This window comes from Falco naumanni, chromosome Z (assembly GCF_017639655.2).
Source record: "Falco naumanni isolate bFalNau1 chromosome Z, bFalNau1.pat, whole genome shotgun sequence".
Classification (NCBI taxonomy): Eukaryota; Metazoa; Chordata; class Aves; order Falconiformes; family Falconidae; genus Falco; species Falco naumanni.
In genome coordinates, this window is record NC_054080.1 from 83,072,997 (window position 1) to 83,093,563 (window position 20,567).

Sequence of the window (20,567 nt, forward strand, 5' to 3'; positions counted from 1 at the left end):
TGATACCTGGATTCTTGGGGTAAAGTTTCCACTTGTGCTTTCTTTTGCTTTTAGTGCAAATCAGCCGTGCATGTCTTACAGCTTCGGGAGCCGGTGCGGTCCCCATGTGCCCCACGGCATCACTGCCTGGTGCCAGCAGTGTCCCAGCAAAACAGGTCACCACCCTGATAAGTAGAAAAGCAAGGAGTCAAACTCACACTAAAATGGCATTTCAGCCAGAAAGAGCAAAGGGGGTAAGAAAATACCCTGACCATTCGTCTGTGAGTAGCCACCTTGTCGTGCAATCACAATATCGTTTTTCTATTTCATTTTTTTTATGGTTGGCTTAACAATTAAAAGGCTACACTGCGCTTTGGTTTTTCCAGTCTGCTGCATCGTGTGACCCCGGTGACTCCAAGTTAAGCCTCATTATATAATGGTGGGGTGTTTTTTTGGAAAACCTCCATTTAATCCTTTCGGAGCAGAATTGCTGGTTTTGTTTTCTTTCATATCATCGTCTTATTTCCCCCCCTCCGCCTACCCCTTCCCTGGCAGGCGCGCGCTGAAGGCGTCAGTCTGGGAGCAGGGTCCTTTTTTCCTTTCTTTTTTTCTTTTTTTTTTTTTTTCAAATCTGCGAAGAAAGGAGAAAAAAAAAAGGTTTATTTTCGTTTGCTTGGGTTACAGCGCCTTTCCCTGCCGTCGGGGGGGAAGGACTACGTGATGTGCAGCAGGTATTTTGTGAATGGAGCACAACCCCGTGACTCCCCGTTGCTTGACCGAAGGGGGAGGCAGGGGAAGGAGAAAGAAATAAAAAAAATAAAAAACCACCACCCAGTGACTCCATCTGACTCGTTTTGGCTGGAAAACTTTTTCAGCGCTGTGGTTCTTAAGCCAGGAGGAAGCTTTCTTCTGGCCCAAGAACAATAAAGGGGTCAGCAGCCTGATCCTCCCTCCTACACCCTCTTCCTTCCATTGTGAGGGGTCTGTGCAAATATCCCGGGCTGCTTCTGCTGGGGCCTGAGGGACCTGAGCAGCGCATGTGACATTAAAGAGAGACTCTGTGAACTCAGTAATGCTAAGCTGCAAAAAGAAGAAAAAGAAAAAAAAAAAAAGAACGAAAAAACAAAATGAAGTCTCCAAGGTGCTCTATTTCTGGTGTAGCATTGCCCTTGGAGGACATACCAATGAGTGTTTCTCATGGTGGGGGGAAATCTGTCCCCATACTGTGCATATGTGCTTCTCCACGACGCCACGGCAGCATCTTCCCCAGCGTCTGCTCAACAAGTGGCCAGATGCCCACAGAGGGTAGAGAACCCTTGTGTCTCACCAGCCCTTGACCTCCTCGGTTTCTCTGGTTGCCCAAGATGGGGAATTTCTGCTGCTCTCACAGGTGCAAAGCCAGTGTGCTGGTGGCATGCTGTCTCCAGCAAGGATGGAGCTGAAGGAGGTGCTTGCCATCTTGTGCTTGCTCTAAAGATCAACCATCTGGCAGCACCCAGGTTTTCAAGATGGTGCCTTTAATGATGTGCCTGCTTCTCCCTGGATATGTATCACCGACCATGAAGGTCTGAGCCAGCAGTCCCTGGAGTAAAAGGTCTTTGGAGAAGTGCTATGGGGCCTGACCCCCGGCAGGGTGTCCACAAGTCCTGTCCATCATTCAGGCAGCCTGCATCTCTCCGTTGAGGGAGGTTGTACGTGGATCAGGGGGCTGCTGTGGGTTTTGTGATATTTCTTGTGAATCCAGAGCAGTCACCAAACTTGCAGAGAACACGAGGTTCTCCCGCCATGAATGGTGATACTCTTTCCAGGTGGCATTTAGTATCTGCCAGGCTAGATGCCACCTACCTTCCCAAAGGAGAAGGTTGGACCTGTGGCCTTCTAGGAGAAGGCGAGTTCAATGCAGTAAGCCATACCAAAGACCTGATTCATTTGCCAGAGGGAGAGTGGATGATGCCCATCAAATTGTAGGAACCCCCCTCTATTTTTTTCTCTCTCTTTTTTTTCTTTTTTTTCTTTACACAATAACCAGCTAAAAGCATGTGTGACCTTCTTTCGCTGTGTTCCAGCTTGTTGGACCTTGGCACCAAGCAGTCGCATGAATCATGATGGTGATTTTGCCGTAAGGCAGTTCCTGTCGTTATTATCTCCTTGCTGTGTCGATAACGCTTTGGTGGCGATGCTCAGGATTTCCTCACACTACAGAGCTTTCCTGAAGATCAGGTCTGCGAGTGGTGGAGGAAGTAGCCATTACGAGATTGCTCCTGGCTGCTGAGAGCTGGGTGGCCAACTTCAAATGTACGTGCGACCTGACATGATCCAAAGAGCATGGCAGCAGCTCCTCTTTCCCCTCATCCGCTCTGTCCGTGCGGCCGAGTGGGAGCTCCTCTGCGTCTGCCAATGCTCCGAGGGCTGAAGCAAGACCAAACCTGGTTATGGAAAACTGTCAGAGGGCAGGACCTCTGGCGATGGAGATGGTGGGGGTGTTGTCCCATGTCTTGCTCAAAATCCCGAGGGCACAGTGGGAGCATCCATGGCCAGGGATAAATTCAGGGTCTCACACCCACCCCCCTTGCAATGCCACAGCACTGGGACTGCACACGCTACGGGGTCCTTTGATTGAAGGGGAAATTATTTTTAGTTCAATTCATAAATGCTTAGACAAACAATTTTATTTAAACTTTTTTTTTTCCCCCGTAAATGTCCTTGTTTGAAGGTAAAAGTTGCGAGTTCTCCAGCCTTGGTGTTACGCTGCTTTTCTCCTGGTACTGGAGCAGCTTTCCGAGCTCTTGCGTACAGCATCTAGCTCCAGGATTTCAGTGGTGCTTCGAAGCAATGTAGCTACACAGGTAATAAATGATTATTAGACGGGCTATGTTGACCTCGGCGGAGGCCAGGTGAAGAGTTCCAAGTTAAAACTGCTTGGCTGCTCTTCCTTGTGTAGAAGAAATAGCACCCAGCTACCCATGGCCAGTGAGGCCACAAAAATATACCATGAGTAGCTCCAAGGGTTGCAGGTGTACCTGAGGCTGGGAACCTGCTGGGGTAGAGGTGGAGCTCCTCAACTACTTGGCCATCCTGCCATTCCTGTCTGAAGTGGAAGCAGGTGGCCTCGTTTGGCTTTGTGCTTGCCATGTCTTTTCATGGTGCGCTTTGCATACAACACAGGACTTAGAGTTTATTCTGCCAGTCTTCAGCTTCAGAGAGTCGTTGGTTCAGGAAGGGCAAGGCTGCAGTGCAGCAGCTGGTGGCCGTGCCCTTCTTCTGGGAGGTGTAAGGTAGCTCTCCTGACATGAGGTTGAATTAAAAGAGAAGGGGGTTTGGCAGTGCAGAAGTCTTTCTGCACGTGCTTGCAGTGAAAACTGATGATCTAGTGGTTGCCTGGAGTGGTTTGCGGTTTGGATGGAGTTATCCAGGCGTCTTTCACAGGTGCTTTTCCAAAGGTGCTTGATTATTTAGTGCCATTGCTATGTGCAGCACAGGCAGATCAGATGTTCGTGCCCTGGTGGGCAGGACTGACTGTTCAGGAGCAGATGGGAATGCAGCAGGGGATGGTTAGAAGTGAATTGGATGCAGACGGGTAAGGGATGGGAGTGGGGCTTGGTGCTTGGTGATGTTCCGTTAGTCCACTATCAAGTTCTGGGCAAGTTGCTCCTCCTCGATGAAAGCAATCCTATTTCTGGAGAAATCAACAGCAAATCTTTGTCTTCTGTGTCCAGGTTTCCAATCTTCTGTTCAGCTCTTTTGCCCATATCTACCAAGTCTCGCCTGTGCTGCCTGTTGGGAGTGGTTGCCCCTCTGTGCCACGCAGGCTTTTGCTCTGCCAGATCTCCACACATGCCCACAGCCATCAAGGTTCTAGCATGGGTAGTTGCAATTGAAATCAAATAAAAACTCGTATGAAAGGGCCTGGAAGGCAAAAAAACCCAGTCATGCAGGTGACCTCCAGCCCTTTAGAAGCTGTGTGGTCCCTTGGAATATTCCCCATGGGGTGCTGCACTTTGCTGTGGGGGAGAGCGTGGCGGTTTCATGGATTTCGTGTTGCCACACATCTCTTCTTCCCCTGCATGTACATCAAAAAGCTTTTCAGGTCTTAAGACATGCAGAGAGCCCCGTGCAAGGGCCAGGTTCAAGAAGGCTCCTGCCCTGGGAGATGAAGACTGCGGTAGCTCAGAGTTTCTGCTGGAGATTTAAGGAGTCTCTCTGGGTTAGGAGCTGCGTACAGTAGGAACAGTCATCAGCCTCATCTTACGTGCACCTTGTCTCACTGGTTAGGATTGTTTCCCCTGTGGAAACCATCAAGAATTTCCGTTATTTCCTTTCCTGAGGCTTTGTTTGGGTGGGGATTTCTGGAAGGTATTTCACAGGCAGGTATAATTAAAGAAAGGCACGCTTTGCCTGGAGGCTAGACAGGGTTTCTTTAAAGCCAAGCCTTTAGCGTGGTGGCAAAACAGACACCATTTGTTGCCTGGTCCAATGGAGGGGAGGTCAGGGAAAGGGGGGGGTTAATCAGCTGGGAATCATCCCAGTTAAACGCTGTGCACTGGGGTTAAGGCCCTTATCCAGCAAATCCTTGAAATATGTGCTTAATTTTAAGTCCCCCTGACTTCAATCTGTTTACTCTTGTGCTTAACTTTAAGCATGTGCCTAAGTGCTCAGCTGGCTGAGAGCCAAGACAAACAGTAGATGGGAGCAGGTTCGCATAAAGTAAATGATTTACTGGACTGAAGTCCCATGGGACAGTGGATGCTGTAGAAGGTCTGGGATGATGGGAGGGGAAAGTGCTGCACGTCCCATCTCCGTCAAGTTATTCAGCATCGGGTACCACAGACCTGGGGCTGTGCTTGCCTTACGGGGAGCATCCCAGTCGTGTAGTCTCTAAACGGGTACCTGAATTTCAGTGTCTGTATTTTGCTCTTCTGAAGGCATCGGCCTCACCCGTAGCCTTGTGTGTACCACAGACACTACCTTGGTGGAAAAAAAAAATTTTTTTTTCCTCTTAATTGAGAGAGAGGGACATTTTAGTGGGGAAAATAGCCTTGATTTTATCATCAGAAGAGGAAGGGGAGCAGATTATATGACCTGACTAATAAATCTTCACAGGAATTTGTGTGGCTGCATTAACACTTACAACAAAAAGGACTCCTGTATTAGCACAAGATTTTATAATGGCTTTATCTTCTTCTTTCCTGTTCCAAGCTAATTCCTGAAAGCCTTCTTTTAATCCCCCTTTTGCTCATCCAGCCTGGACTTCTTAGAATGGCAAAGGGGTGTTTTTTTTCTTTATTTTTAATCTATGAATGACAGCACTTAAAGCTAATAACTATAGCTGTGGCACGCACTAAAATGAAAAGCCACCATCAGAAAACAAGATCTGTGGTTTTTGAAAACACCACTGCCAGGGGTTAAGGGAAATCTGCAGCTGGAACAAATACAGCGCTTGTCTAACTTCCTCAATAACTGCTGGGGGAGCGGGCAGTTGCCAGACGAAGGAAGCGTGGTTAGCCATCGAGTCTTTGAATGCAGCTCCGTTTCCCCCTCTCATCCATGGAATTTATATTAACCTCCAGCTTTTCTTAGCTGGTGGGAATTACTATTTTTTTTTTGTTTGTTCGCACGAGGAAGAGCCTAGCTTTTGTTTCTTAGGTTTGTCAGAGGAGTGGAGGAGACAGTTCTGCTCCTTGCGCAGCATTCTTGCTGGCAAAAGGCCATGGATGTTAAAGGAATAATTTTTGGCAGTGATAAGGAGAGAAAGGCCGAGGCTGCCAAGCACAGAGACACAGGCCTCTGATGACTTGGTTTTGGGAAGGGCAGGCTTGAGCCATACTGGCTCACCAGGTTTCTCTGATCCCAGCAGAGATGCAGGCAGGAGGAAGGACCCGCGTGCCTTTAGCATCTTGTACACAGGTGTAACTGTGTACAGTGGGCGGAGAGCAATATGCCAGTGAGGATGTCTTGCTTTTGGCAAGGTACTTGGCTACTTCATTTATGGCTGTAGGCGGACGCACAGGAGAACTACCCGGGTGAGTCAGGAGTATAGCATGGGAGATGTCATTTTGCATCCCAGGGCTGCCATAGGGCCACTGCGTTGACTTCAAGCCACTGTTGAAGGCACAGCATCTGTGGGATGCTTATGGCTGCGGTGCTGGCAGTGGCAGGCAGGGGTCCTGGATAGAGAAGGGATCCAGCTGAATGGACACAGGGAGAGTGCTAGTTGCCGAAATTCCCAGCCCTCTTTGGTAATGAGCAGTTGGGCAGCCAATTCCGAGTTGCTCATCATGAAGTTCATCTGCAGTTTTCCCATCGTGCCCCTTCCTGCTTGTTGGCCATACCGTTCTTGGTGACTGCTATCCCAGACCTTTCCCAGTTTCTGGAGCTGAGCCCATCGTGCGGGCACAATCATGCCAGCAGGAAGTGCACCAAGGAAAGCAGAAAGGAGCTAAAAAAGCCCTAGTGAATAGGGGCAACGTGATGCAAGACATCCCAGTGAGCAAGGTCTTTGGTGCTGGTCACCTGCCACATGAAAATATCCAGGAGCTGGGTTGGTTTGTTGAGTCTTGGTGCTGATTCTTATAGAATTGTAGAATCGTTTAGGTTGGAAAAGTCCTTTAAGATCATCGAGTTCAACTGTTAACCCAGCATCACCAAACCACATCCCTAAGCACTTCATCTTTTAAATCCCTCCAGGGCTGGTGACTCTATGACCTCCCTGGGCAGCCTGTTCCAGGGCTTGACAACCCTTTCAGTGAAGAAATTTTTCCTAATATTCAATCTAAATCTGATCTTTTTTCCCCACTTGGTTCTGTTAAAACACCTGGAGGTGTGTCCTCTTGGCCAGCTTGAAATGATTTTGGAGTTGTCATGGTTGAAGTTCCGCCTTTGCAAGACACAGGGAGTGGATATGGCTGTCCTTTGGATAAAAAACCAGTTTTTCAGGATTAATTTTGGTGGCAATGCCAGATCCATTTCTGAATGTCAGATTTGGGGACTGCTGTAAAGCAGCTACAAACATGCTTTTCTTACTCGTCCTCTTTTTACTGTTCAAAGTAGTGCATGGCTCCCAGAGGTCTGCAAAGCACCAGTGAAAAACCACCAGCGTAATTAATATATGATGTGATATGATTGATACTCTGTGGCAAGTGCATAATGTTTTCTGTGCTTGTCCCTGTGTTAAAACCCATTACAGCAGGAGGAGTCTTAGTCCTCGATGCATAAAAAGAAAATCCTGGGAGGGAGCAGATGGACACTCAAGAAGCAGTTTCTTCTACCCAGGTACAAACTGCCAGCAACCTGGCAAGGAGAAAGTCGAGCCCTTGTGTTGCACAGCCCACACTCTTGCAAAGGAGTGGGACTTTTCAAAGGGAAGAATGAGGCTTTTATAAGATTAAATTGGCATTTACACATTGGGGTATTTTCCGAGCTGGGGTGGCTGCAACATGGGATCCTCACTTGCTCTGTCTGGGCTGAGCTAGACTAAGCAGAGACTTCAGAAAGGAGAAAAAACATTTCTTTGTGGGTTAGTCCTGGGGAAAGTGCATTGGCTGTGTCTTCAGCCAGCTGCAAACGGAAATATCTGTTGTGTGAAAATGTTTCCAGCAAAATACAAGGGTCTTGGAGAAGGAAAGGATGGTGATACTCTGCACAGCTTGCTTCAGCCATGAGGTCTACAAAGAAAGGTCCACTGGTGGACCAAGAAGGGCTGCCGCCACCACCACCCCTATTAAAGCTGATGGCAAAATTCCCTTTTGCTTTGGTGGAGCAGTGCACGGATCATGGCAAAAAATGCTCATTGACTTATTAACTATTGCCTGTGATCTTAGGGTGTTGCAAAACTTCATGCACTTGGAAGGCCTCCAATGGGAAGTGCCAAGGGCTGAGCAGCGAGAAAGTTCTCGCAGAGCCTCTGGATCTACCCGTATTGAAAGAAAAGAGGAGCCACCTCTTGTTTGTAAGGTTATGAAGTTATCACTCTGCAAATAAGGGGTTTCATCACTGTTGGACTGTCCCAGCTCCTGGGAGTTTGCATGAGCTGGAGCTTCTGTAGGCTAAAACCCCGGTCCGCCCAAGAGGAGAAGATCTGTGGGGGCCTGGTTCTGGGGGATTGCACAAGCGCACATGGAAAATACGCAATCTTTTGTTAATAATAAGGGTGAGATGAAAATATATTTGGGTACAGCCCCTACCTCCTGCTGAGAGCGATGCTGAGTTTGAGGTGAGCATACCCAGCCGGGGCAGGCTGTACCAGGGCTGGGCATCGCACAGACCTTCAACAGACCCTCCAGCTAAGGGGGCGACCTGGGCTCTGGTCCCAGATTCCTCGTTGTCCTGTGGGCTGTGTTTGTAGATTGCCTTATAAATTCATTGCGGAGTCCCTATTCTGCCTGCAGGTCTCCTCCTCGTGACACTGTCCACCACAACGGCACGACGGGGAGGTGCTGAGGTCCTGCCATCTCACCTGCCTGCTTCATCTCAGCTGGAGAGGCATGGTCAAACGGCACATCGAGGCGCATAAGTGGGGAATGCTAGGCTTTGAAGGTGACAAGAGACAGGGCAAACCAGACTGGGGAACATGAAAAATATAGAGGAAAATTACACTTTAAAGAAACGCGAGGTCCCAGAGGGACTGAAATAGCTCGAGTTACAAATACTCCCATAGCAACCTCATAACACTCTACATCCCAACTAAAGCAGTTCCTCCCTCACCCCCAAACTGGCAAAAGCCACAGAAAATGTAGGACAAGCTTTTCAGAGCAGCACAGCCCTTTCTCAGAATGATCTTGGGCTACCTGGGCAGACCGCAAACCAAATGCCAGGTGTGGTGCCTTGTGGTCGCGAGTGATGTGGGCGGTATTTATTCCCAATACTAGCTGAAAAAGGCTCCCTTTTCCTGGGGAAAGCAAACTCAGGTCACCAGTGTTGTTTATTTTAATGGTTCTTGGAATATTCTACATTTAAGGACTCCAAGCAATGGCATGGTTGTATCTATATTTACTGGATAAATGTATTTTTCTGTTGATGGGATGCTTTACTGCTGACAGTAGGGTTTGTTTTTAAGCCTGACCGGGGTAGAGGAAATACATACAAATAAACAATAAACCTAAACAACACTAAAATAACATCAGTTAAAACAATTAGAGTTACTTCCACTCACAAAGTATTGTTCCCATTTTTGCTATAACATGGGAAAAAACTCCGTTTCCTAAGTCAGCTTGTAACTGATTTTGGATTTGCGGATTCTTGTAACAAAAGGGGATTTCTTTTGTCTGTTATTTATATTCTTCCTATGGCACCACATGTCCGTGTCGGTGTGTCTGGAGCACCCTGTTTCAGTGCAGCAGCGTTTCCAGCCTGTCTCCATCTCGGTGGCTTAGCCAGGGCTTGGTGGCACCGGCTGAGGTTTTCTTCCTGCTGTCCTGGTTGCACAGATGTGCACGTGTGTGTTTGCAGAGGCAGCTCTTCCTAGGAGACTTTGTCCTGGATTTTAAAGTTTTATTATCTCTGAATTATGTATAATTCAGGAGCTTAGGGGCCAAGAGTTAAAAATAGACCCTGGAAAACTCGCTGTCAGTAATCAGCAGAAGGCATTGAGGAAGGTTCACTTGGTACATTTCACATGGGATGCTTTGCCTGATTATTCTAACGCCTTAATTGCATTTGCATCCTGCGCCCCTCATGGGGAGTTTTACACTGGGTTGTTCCACCATTCTGTGTGTCTTTTGTTCCATCCCAGAGCCGGCTGCAGAGGGGTGAAGTGGGACAGCTTAGCTGCTGTGAAGTATTTAATGCCATTTTAAATGCTGTCTTCCCTCTAGCTGGTGTCTGCTTTCTGTAAGCGTCTAAATGGTAGTTCTTTGGGTCACGAGAGGGGTCGTGTAGACCAGCAGTGATGCGCAGCAAGTGGCAGTCCTGGAGGCTGCATCCCTGGGGCAACGTGGGAAGGCAGAGCCCTATAAGGAATAGTGCAAGTGTTTTTAGTGGTAAATAAAGAGTGGTGTTTAGCTGTGACAGTCCTGATCACCATCACGGCCATCACTCCTCTCTGTTCCCACCCTTTTTTCCGGAGAAAGTCACCTCCAAGGTGCTCATCACCGAGGCATGCGTGCTGCAGCTGCGCATTCCGTCTTTGCTGGTGATGTGTGATTCATGGTGTGCTCCCCAAAGATGCACTTCATCAGGAAGTCCTCCAAACTGGGACATCTCCCAGGAAACAACTCCCTATGCCTCCTCTTTGAGGCATGTCGCGCTGTGCCATGGTTCATTGGGGAAGCACGTGCTACTGTCAAGGTCCCATAGAGCATCCGTCCTCTGCCATGGGACTTGCCACATCAGTGGTGGCAAAGCTGGAGGAGTTTTGCTCCATTTCCAGCTTCTGGGTGGCTGGAAACTAAATCTGCTTTGCCAGCCCTATAGTTTAATTTACCGCTGGCTCCAGTGACTGAGGTTGAAGAAGGCATCCTTGGAGGTTGCCAGGACCCATGGGTGCTGTGATGGGAGGGTGCTTGTGGGTGAGGAGTGATGGGAGAGCTGCAACCGCGAAGTGCTGTAAGGATTTACCTGCCTTTTACCTTGGGTGATGAGTATTTTGTAAAACCGTTGCACTTTCTATTCCATTGATGTTGAGCACCAACTAATTCCTTATTCAGAAGCAACTATTATTATAAGGACCTTCCAGGAAAAATGAATAGCTTGCAATTTGAAGGAACAGATTTATCACTTAAATTTTAACAGAGAGGAAATAATTTCCAGGCGGCTTCCTGACATTGTTTGGTATTCTTCCATGGCTTCCAAAGCAGGTCAAGGATTTGGTTAATGCCTCAGCCTTCTCCTTTCAAGAGGTAAAAAATTCCCCTTGTGTAAGAGAAGAGAGTGGGTTGCAGACCAGTGCTGTGGGAGTTTCTGGAAGCGAAAGAGGCAACAGCAAGTGGCCTCGAAGGAGATGTCTCTGCTGGAAGTGCCCACAGGACTTAACGTGTGTTTAGAGGAGGTGGGGATGATGCTAGTGGAAAGGTAGCGGTGCCTTTGCCATGTTTTTCATGTGCAATTGTATGGCTGGGTTGGTTGTACTGAGTATGGACCCCTTTGGCACCACAGGTGTGGGGCCAGCACAGTAGAAGTTGAATATATCTGCAGCTCTGTGCTGTCCCAGACTTGCCTGCCAGAGATAATCCATTCTATCGGCAGATGAAAGCCTTATCATGGGGTGTCGCAGGTCACTGGGTTGGTTTCTGCAGATAATTTCTGGACCCACAGTATATTTATTTTTTTATGCTCCCTCCAACCTCAATATTTCTGTTGTTGCCTTTGTGCATGCAGATGGGTCATCTTCAAGGCCGCCATGAGCCCAACCCCACCTCACCCTTCCCACCTCCCCATAAAAGAAATCCCACCCTGACCTTTGTGTGCAATAAAACCCAGTGAAACTCCTGGCACCTACCGCAGGGCTAATAACCTGTTTGTTCAGTTCAGGCCTTCTGCAACCGTTTGTTTAAGATAAGAAACATCTCTGCCCTTGCTTGAGGGCACAGAAGGCTCTTGAGATGAAGCTCATGCGGACTGATCCTGTGATATGGATCATTTCTTTTCCTTCTTACATCACCCCAACACTGTTTTTTTTTCCATAAGTCCAGTTGCTTTTCTCAACCTTTTGTTCACTCACAGGGTTTCAGTGTTGCTGTGTCCTATTCAGGCATCTTCACCTGCTTGACTGTCATGGGCCGGGTGTGTTTCTGCTGCTTGGGAACATCTATGGAAAAAGCTGAATGAATGGGTATGAGTGAAGGTGGGGTGAGGTTTCACATCAGAAAGTCAGGCTGCATTACACATGAAGACCATGGGGATGAAGCAATGAGCCCCATTAGCTCCCATATGAACTCTCATAGCCCCTAGAGTCTTTGTGGAAGACCCATGAATTTGGCCACCCCAGACAACGCTTGCACTTGAGAAGTGCAGAGGTAGAGGAGAAGGAGGGAGGGTGCAGGTTGGTCCCAACTAGGACCATCCCTTTTGTAAAGCAGTTGTTGTCAGATGCCCAAGGAGTCCCTGGGATTTGCTGCCTAAGGGTGGTCACAGAAGGACCACCAGCAGCAAAAACCTCTGCCTTGTTCCTGCTCATCTCCTGGTGATTTGCCGTGGATTTACCATCCCCAGTAACAGGCAAAGCTGGTGCTGTCCTCCAACTTCTTCAGCTGCTGCTGCTGCAGAGGAGGCATGAGAAAAATGATAGCAAAGCTTCGGCTTCTAGCAGGGTAGCTCAAAAACCAACACTTCCCTCCTCTGGTCCTGCCCCTCTTCTTCGTGTCCCTCCCCGCCAGAACCCTGCAGTTTACTGGACTGAGATGTGGGGTAGGATGGCTCAGAAGAGGGACATTGCTGGGGGGGGGACAGGTATCAGCTGGGGGGAGAGTGGAGGCTCTTGCATTGCCGCAGATTGCCAACAAGATCTTGAAAGCTTTTTCTTTGTTCTTTCATTAAACTTTGATGTAAATGGGTTTGGGGCAGTGGAGAGGCAGCTGCCAGCTTTCTGGATTCCCATGGGCAGGAGGATGGGGTTGAAGGCTGGGCAGATAACTTCGTTAGAAGAGGAGTGCACGTGGGCATCAGACCTGCTCCCCTCCTCTGTCTGTTTGCAGCATCTTCAGTAGATGACAGATTTCCCTTGGTGTATGCTGGCTGTCCATATGACAGTCACCTAAGCTTGCCAGACATCACCTTCCCTTCTCCAAGAGCTGCTTTCCCTGAAACATCTAAAAATGAGTACGCACATCACAGCATAGCTGCTCTCTAGGGGACTGGCCTGGAGAGCAGACCGGTCCTGAGTGCCCCTTCTTTGCCAGAGCTGTTGGCCTTTCTTGTTAGAGTGTGCATGTTTATAATTTAAACTTGACTTACGCATACACGTGTGTGTTAGAAGTCCCATGGGCATCTCAGGTTCTGCTCCAAGCTTCCCACCATGTAAACCGCGGAGTATTTAGCTCCAAAATTGAAAATGACCTCTATTAGTGATTCTTCATGAGACCATGGGCTCCTTCTTCTTTGCTTTTCCCACACCCCTTACTTCCAGATCCAGCAGCACTGAAATGCTGGTTTGTTACGTTCTCCTCCAGCCACCTGCGAATAGATTTTAAAATAAAACCGATGTGCGAGAGTGGTCAAATGTGATTTTGCTGTCCACTGAGAAGTTCCAAACTTGCCTATGAAAACCATGAGCACCTGGGTTTGATGGTGTCTTCTGGCTCTAGCAGGAGCAAAAAACATCCCTCTTGTATAGGTCTTCTTTGTAGACCCGTTGTGGAGCAGGGGGTGGTCTTCAGCCTTGCAAAACATTTCCCTTTGGTTCTGCTCAGGAGTTTCAGATTCCTGTAGAGTGTGTCCGCTGAAAGATGGAAGAGCTGCATTTCAGATCCACGTTGTCCTCAGCAAGCCAGCTCTACTGAAGGCACTTCCACTACTGTCCTGCATGACCCATGGTGGGGAGCAGCCTTCAGACAAGCCCAAGAGAGCCACATCATCAAGGCACTCACCGTGCCCTTGGGACTCTGGTCCATCCCCACCCACCCAGCACCCTCAGTCATCTTGCAGCCACTCCACCCTTCTTGAGAGTTGCTGATACTTCCTTTTACATCAGCCTGCTGCACAAAAGAAGTCGACTTTTCTCCCTTCCAAATTTAGCTCTGTTTAGGCACCAAAATAGACCGGAGTAGGGATCAGTGAGTGTTTTTTTCCAAAACATTGTCTCATGACTAGGACTAGGGAAAGCAACTGCTCAGCTGGAGAAGTGACATGCTTGATTTTCCTAACGGGAGCATGAAGTTCTCCTTTGTTCGGACATGAGCAGTGTCCAGGAGTACTCCTTGGATTAGGAGCCTTATTCCCATGTCATTAATCCATGTCTCACCCCTGTGCTGTCTGCTGGTGATGGGCAGAGGTCTGTGGAAGCACAGAGATGCTCTGCAAGGAGGACCTGCAGCAATGCGCCACCGTACATACGGTTTCTAGTTGGAAAGAGCAGAAAGGCAGCTCCTGAGACTTTAATGAAGGCTTCGCATTGAGGAAGTCGGTGCTTTAGGTCCTTCTGTTCTGCACAGATAGTTTCATTTTTCCAGGGTAGTTGTATTTGCATGTGTGTCTGCAAAGCAGCTTAAATACTTAAAAATACCCCAAGCTTTAGCCTGTTGTGGTAGCGCAGCGTTTGGAAATGGCCTTACTGAGTATTGTGCTATTTTTAGCCTGATTTCCTAAAGTAGCATGGCTGATGTGATTGGGACGTGTGTGTCTGCTCCCTTCCTTCCTTTTATCACTCGGCTCGGTATTCATTGGCCAATTTCAAGCAAATTTTCTGAGGAACAGAGATCTTGGAGATATTAAACTCCTCCTATGCATTCCGTGAAGAGAAGTGATTTGGAACGTAAGCAATGAGGAAGATTCAAACCACAGCCCTCAGCAGTGAAGGTTCAGTATGATTCTAAGCTATTAGACTTTAAAGATGCAACACAGAACTATCCTTGAGGTGTTTGGCTGCAGGAGCCCAGGTTAGACCTGGTGATAACTTAACCACAGCCCCAGGAGAGCAAGTTGCCACCTTTCCTTACTCCCAAACTACCTCTTACTAGTCAAAGGTGTGCTCTGTGTGAGTCGCGAGGTGAGATCTACAGAGCATGAGGAGAGCTTTTTCTGATGCTGGATGTGGAGGCCCACAGAACAGTAGGACAACACTCATCACTGAGCAGATCCTGGCAGGATGAGCAGATGTGCAAGAAGGCTAAGGTGGCTTCACGTGACGACGGCCCCTGTACTATTGCTCTACGGGCTCATGTAGGATGCTGCGGCTGGTGTGGTACCTCTGGGTGTTAGGGGTGTTTCAGTGGGAGAGGAGGATCATTTTTGGTCACCGAGAGTGGGTACTACTCTTGAACGTGCTTTCTAATGCCTGTGCTACACCGTATGGTCGTGGCGTATCCAGTTTTTCTCTGGAAGAGTTAAAAGTCAAGAAGAAAGTTAAAAGGGAAACTACCTTCTCAGGAAGCACACTTCAAGACCGCAGCCAAAACAAAGGTCAAACGGGGACATGCAAGCCAGCAGCAGGACTTCCCCAAGGGCTTGATGAGTTCAGTGCTTGAAGTCTCCAAGAGCAAAGGACTCCCAACTGGAGGGCTCCAGCTGCCACGGGAGCTGCAGAGTTGCTGCAGTGGCGGCTAGTCCGGGCTCTTTGCAGATGGCCAGGGTGGATGGTCACAATAAACCTTGTTGGTCTTGGGCTTGGGGATGGTTTCTCCAGTCTGCAAACTTAAATTCATTAGCATACCCAGCAACCCTTCTCCTCCATTACCTCTTCCGCCAGAGGAACTCAAAATATTATCTCGGTAACTGCTACTAAAATTAACTGTCATTTTTAAGGCTTTTTAACAGAGAGAGAGAGACTGTTCTTTTTTTTTGAAGTTGGTGTGTTATGTTGTCATGCCAATGTGGCAAAGCTGCTGCTCGGTGAGACGCATTCCCACCCAGCCCTTACCCTGGCCCAGGCTGCTCCCTCGTGGCTCCTCGTGCGTGGTGATTCACCAGCAGAGGCTGGAGCTCTGAGGCTAAGATAGATTGCAATGGAAATAAAAGGAGCGACTTTTACAGGGCTTTTATTGCCAGCCAGGGAAGTACAATACTGCATAAATAAAATTCATTATGGTTATGACAGCTCTGTGGTCCCTGGAAAATAAATAATACTTTGCACTTCATAGTACCTTTCATCCAGGAACCTCAGAGCACTTTGCTGACATTAACAAAGCCTCACGATGCCCACAGCAGGATGGTAAATACAGCATCCCTCTTATCAGATAGAGATACAAGTGAGAGAGTTGGCACCTCCAGTGGAGACAGGACAAGACAGCAGCTTGACTTACATGGAGATTTTCCACTGGCTTGGCTTGGGCAAATCACTGAGCATCCTTGTCGTCCCAGTGGTTCCCAGTAAGGTGTATGCCACCCATCCCTTCCGCAGGGGCTGACTGGCTCGCGGTGGGCAGGATCAGCGAGGTGCCCACAATGTGGATGTTGACTTCCCAATGGCATGGGGGCACAGCCCCAGCAGACCTGCCAGCTGTGGCTTGTGGTGGCTTACTCCAGTATCCTCAAAATGGTGCTGAGCATCATCCCTTTACAGACATTTTTACGGCTAGGTTTTAGATAAATATATAAGTACAAGGGAAACAACCCAGTGAAAGTGGCTGGTTTAGGTGCACCAGTACCAGCAGTGTCATGTGTGAAGTGGGTGAATTCCCCGTAGGTGGTATACATTGGGATCTATCCACACGTGGTCCGGTTATCTGCCCCATGTGGTTTCTCCCATACAGAAATTGCAGATAACTTCATTCCCTGCTCATTGCAATGGCCCTGAGGGGGGGGTACAAGAAGTCTGTGGATTTCCAGACCTGCTTCCATAGGGTCTGAGATATTGTAAGGATGTTTGGATAGGAACTGTTTCTTTTATCATGCTCACGTTGGGTGTACGGCTCTGTCTCACTGTGACCCCTTCCGTACTGATGCCCCCTGTATCTTGAAGCTGATCGCTGCTTTTCTCTCTGTTTTACAGGGTTACCATCCATTGCCTCATGAAGCTGAAATCGCACACACCAAAAAGCTGTTCAGAAGGAGGAGAAACGACCGGAGGTAGGTGAAATCTCTTTAATGTTTTTGTTAAAAAATTATTATTATTTTCTCTTCTATCATTGCACATTTTCCCGCAGTGTGTTAGGGAGTGTCTTTGGACAATACTGCTGTTTAGCAGCTGCCACCGTTGGGTTAATGCATAAACTTTTATTTGAGCTCTAACGTCCTGAAAATGCAGAGTGTGTCCAATCCCCCTGGTTTGCCTTCTAAATGCAGAATATGTCCTGTATGGCCCCAGGAGTATCTTAAGGACCTCCTCTAGCCCTTACGCTTATTCCCGCATAGCCAGATCCCCCGACCTGTATTAGAAGAGGCAGCTGGCAACATATTATCTGCAAAAGCTTTGAATCCTTGTGACGTGCTTCCTCTCTTTCTGTTGGAAGGCAAAATCTGCTGACTTTCAGGGTCACCTGCAATTGTACCGGTTGAGAGGGGTTTGCAGCGAGCCTTGGATGCCTGTCTGCATGAAGGAGGGGATGTGTGAAACAGGCAGCCGCGCTCCTGTGTCACTGGTGATTTCAATCCATTGAGTTAATTTAATTGGGTCAGTTGGATATTTAATTGTGTAAATTGCATATTTAATTATACGAGGGCATCTAGAGTCCTTGTTAGGAATTGTGACTGTGGTTAAATGTGAAAATAAGTGGGCAATAAGGGAGTTAGTTGTATATACAGCTTTATTTCTGCTGACGTGTTCTGCTCTGGCTGAGACAACCGCGGCAGTAAAGCATTTCTAAAACCAGGAGTTTGCAAGGTTAATGTGATTGAACAGGAGGAAAAGTGGCCAATGTTTTCTCCTAGAATGAGTTGAAATCTGTATCTGAGCTGTGATGCCTCACAGGGGGATTTCTGGGGAAGTCCTACAGACACCTGTAGTGGTAGTAGTTGGAGTGTGTCCTCAAATCTCCCCATCATTTCTGGACTCATGAACAGCCATGATGCATTTAAGTTGAGTGGATCAGTTTTCCCAAATTTTACCAAGAGACCAAAAAACAACTGAAAAGAGTTTGCTCAGGTGTCCTAGAAACGTTCTTCTGTGGGCGGAGGGAGAAGCAGCAGCAAACTCCCATTTTCTGTCCTCTTTGGGGCTCCCTCCTTTTTTCCTGTATATAATTTAAGAGGAAATTTATGCTTGTGATTTAAGGGGAAAAAGAAGCAAACACAAAAGGTCTTGTTTCAGCTGGGTGATTGCCAAGACGTAGTTAAAACCAAGCAGAAGTCTGCTTATGTTGCAGGAGCGAGTTGGGTGGGCTTCCTTGCAGCACTGGGCTGGGCTCCCCAAGAAATGGTGGTGGACGCTGGAGTATCCTGTTCCCATCCCGGCTCACCAAGCAGGTCTTCCTCTGCCATCCAAAAACTGCATGATGCTGCGGGAAAGGAGACCTGCACAGCCAAGGGGTCTCCTCCCTGAAGCTGCATGCTGCGCTGAACCAGAGCCATGGAACTGCCTGTTGGTTCTTCCCTCCCATGTAAAAAAAACAGAGGAATCACAGATGTGTGTTTCTGTTTCTTTTCCTTTCTGATCCCTTTAGATAAACCATCAGCAGACAGAAGCATGCAGCCCCCCAGGGCATCCCTGCCTCTTGCACAGGTGGCAAGGAGAGATAGCAAAAGAAACTGCTTTGGGCTGGGGTTGGGAGATAGAGGGGTGAGATGCAGCCCAGACCAGGTACACTAGGATAATATCCCAGGAGGACAGACAGAAGCCTTAAAACCCCGTTGATACGGCATCATACAGGAGGAGACATGGGGCCATTTCAGCTCTAAGCAGTCATGAATGAAATAAAATGGAAAGAACAGAAGGTACGCAGTCCTGCCCAAGCCCTCTGCGGACATCCATGGTTGTGTCAAAGCTTAGACAGAAAAATACATTCATTTTAATTGCAAAAAGCGAAGAAGTTCAGGTAGAGGGAGCTGGAGTAAAACAACAGTCTCTTAAGTAATAGGTTAAGCAGAAAAGGCACGGTTCCATCCCCTAGACTTCAGCTGGAAACCTCAGCACCCCCCTTCTCCCTAGACCATATGGTTTGATGCTGGGGGGTTTCAGGGTCCCCTTGTCCCTGTGGTGTGTTTGGGACTAGCAGGTTAGTTTTGGTCCTTCTGGTGCCACTTGAGATGCCCCAGGGAGCACTGACTCCTTAAAATCAATTTCTAGCAGTAAGTGAGGTCTCAGAATACTTAATTTATGAGAAAAGCATGGTAGAAATAGGGGGAAGAAAGGAAATAGGTAAAAAACCTCAGACTGTTTTGGAGCACAAACAGGTTACAAAGCTGTTCACAGTTCATTGCAGTGCTGTTATCTTAATGTCCCAGGCATCATTCTAGGGGAGAAAAGCTTCATTTCAGAGCTGGTGGAGCTGCACAGGTGATATAAACATCCCTCAGGATGAGATTTTTTGGCCAGCAAAGCAGTTGGGAGCTACGGGCTTTTTGTTTTAAACCTCATCTGGATACAGAGAGACTCAAAATTGCAAGACCATGGACACTGGAGGCAGCAAGGCTTGGGAGAGGCTGAGCAGGGGTGTTTGGTGTTGTGTGGGTTGAGAGTGGAGTTAGGAAACGGCTCTGGATGCCTGGACACAAGGGAAGAGCTAGTTCTAGAAAGGGGCTGGTAGCAGCCAAGGGTGGGAGTAGGATTGACATGCAATGGATTTGCAAGAAGAAAAGAGGTTGTCCTGCTCTGTTGGTTAGAAGCAGGTGTGACCCCAAAGCCTTGGCACAGGCAGCTTTTCCCCTTCTCCTGAAGGTGATGAGCACTTGGCAGCAAGCAGCACCCCAGACCCCACGAGCAATGCCTGTACGTGGTGCACCAGCTCTCCCTACCCAGGACCAGCCTCACCTGAGGATGACACGTCCCAGGTGACCATGGTGTGCATCCTTCTGCCATGTGCAGCGGTCCCTGCTCGCAAGTGGAGCTCAAGGAGTCAGCCCCCATGCTGACCTGTACACGGTACATGGTCCAGCTGGCCTTGCCTGGCTGTAGCTGCCCTTCAGGCTGGCCGGCACTTTGTATAACACAGCTGTTGTAAAAGAGCTGATAAAGCACATTGGTACACAGAAATCTGCCTTTTTTTTTTTTCCAGCTGGTCTTATAAATGATACCGGTTCTCCCCAAAGCAAGTGCAGGCTCCTTTCTCCTCCCTGATGGTGACAAGGGACCACATCTCGGGCTAATGAAGCACCTTTTGTTTCTCATGCGAAACAACGCTGACGTCTGGCCGTGCTATAAATAACACTTGTCCCTGCTTCCTTCCCATCACCTTTCCTCGGGAAATGCTGTCACTGCGTTGCGGAGGAGTGCGGCTCACCTACCCTGAGGTCTCTGTTGCGCACCTTTTACTCCCTTGGGGAGAAGCAGCCCTATGGGCATGCAGCCATAGCTGTCTCCTGGTGTATATGATACAGTTTTGCTTCCCATGAGTCATTTTTCCATGGGATGCATGCTTCATTTGTTGCATGAGATAGATACAAAGTGCAAATTAGAGGGGTTGTTAAACAGGCTGTGACTTTCCCAGTTAAGGACCATTTGTGGGTCTGTTGGACACATTTTTGATAGCAGCGATCAACGTCAGAGCCACATTTCGTGGAGGGTTTCTTTGCACAAGGTGTTTTAAAAGGCTACAGGAGGTGGTGAGGTCTGCAAAGACCTTCTAATCAGGGCAGGAGAGCAGGGAAAGGTCTCACCCTCCCCACCTCACCTGGAGAAATCCTGCAACAGAGAAATGTTTTCTGTGTTGGTTTAGACACACAAGGTGTAGCTGCTGCCTCCTGATGAGGGTGATGGAGGGCATCACCGCTTGATGGGATCATTGAAAGAGAGCAGCAGAGGCATGTTTTTTCATAGATGTCCATGTGACCAAGTGTTGAACACCAATGAGGGGTTTATTGTCCCAAACACTAATCCGCTGTTTGCTGCCACACAAGACCCACCCTAC

At 48.3% G+C, this 20,567-nt stretch overlaps 1 protein-coding gene across 4 annotated transcripts in view; it reads left to right on the forward strand.

Annotated features, from left to right (window-relative positions):
- Positions 1-20,567, forward strand: part of CTIF (cap binding complex dependent translation initiation factor) — a 141,293-nt gene that overhangs the window by 60,831 nt on the left and 59,895 nt on the right. For all 4 annotated transcript variants that reach the window (XM_040580438.1, XM_040580439.1, XM_040580440.1 and 1 more), the window contains one exon: positions 16,556-16,632. In XM_040580438.1, coding sequence (XP_040436372.1) covers positions 16,556-16,632 — 77 coding nt within the window. The remainder of the gene's footprint in view (positions 1-16,555; positions 16,633-20,567) is intronic.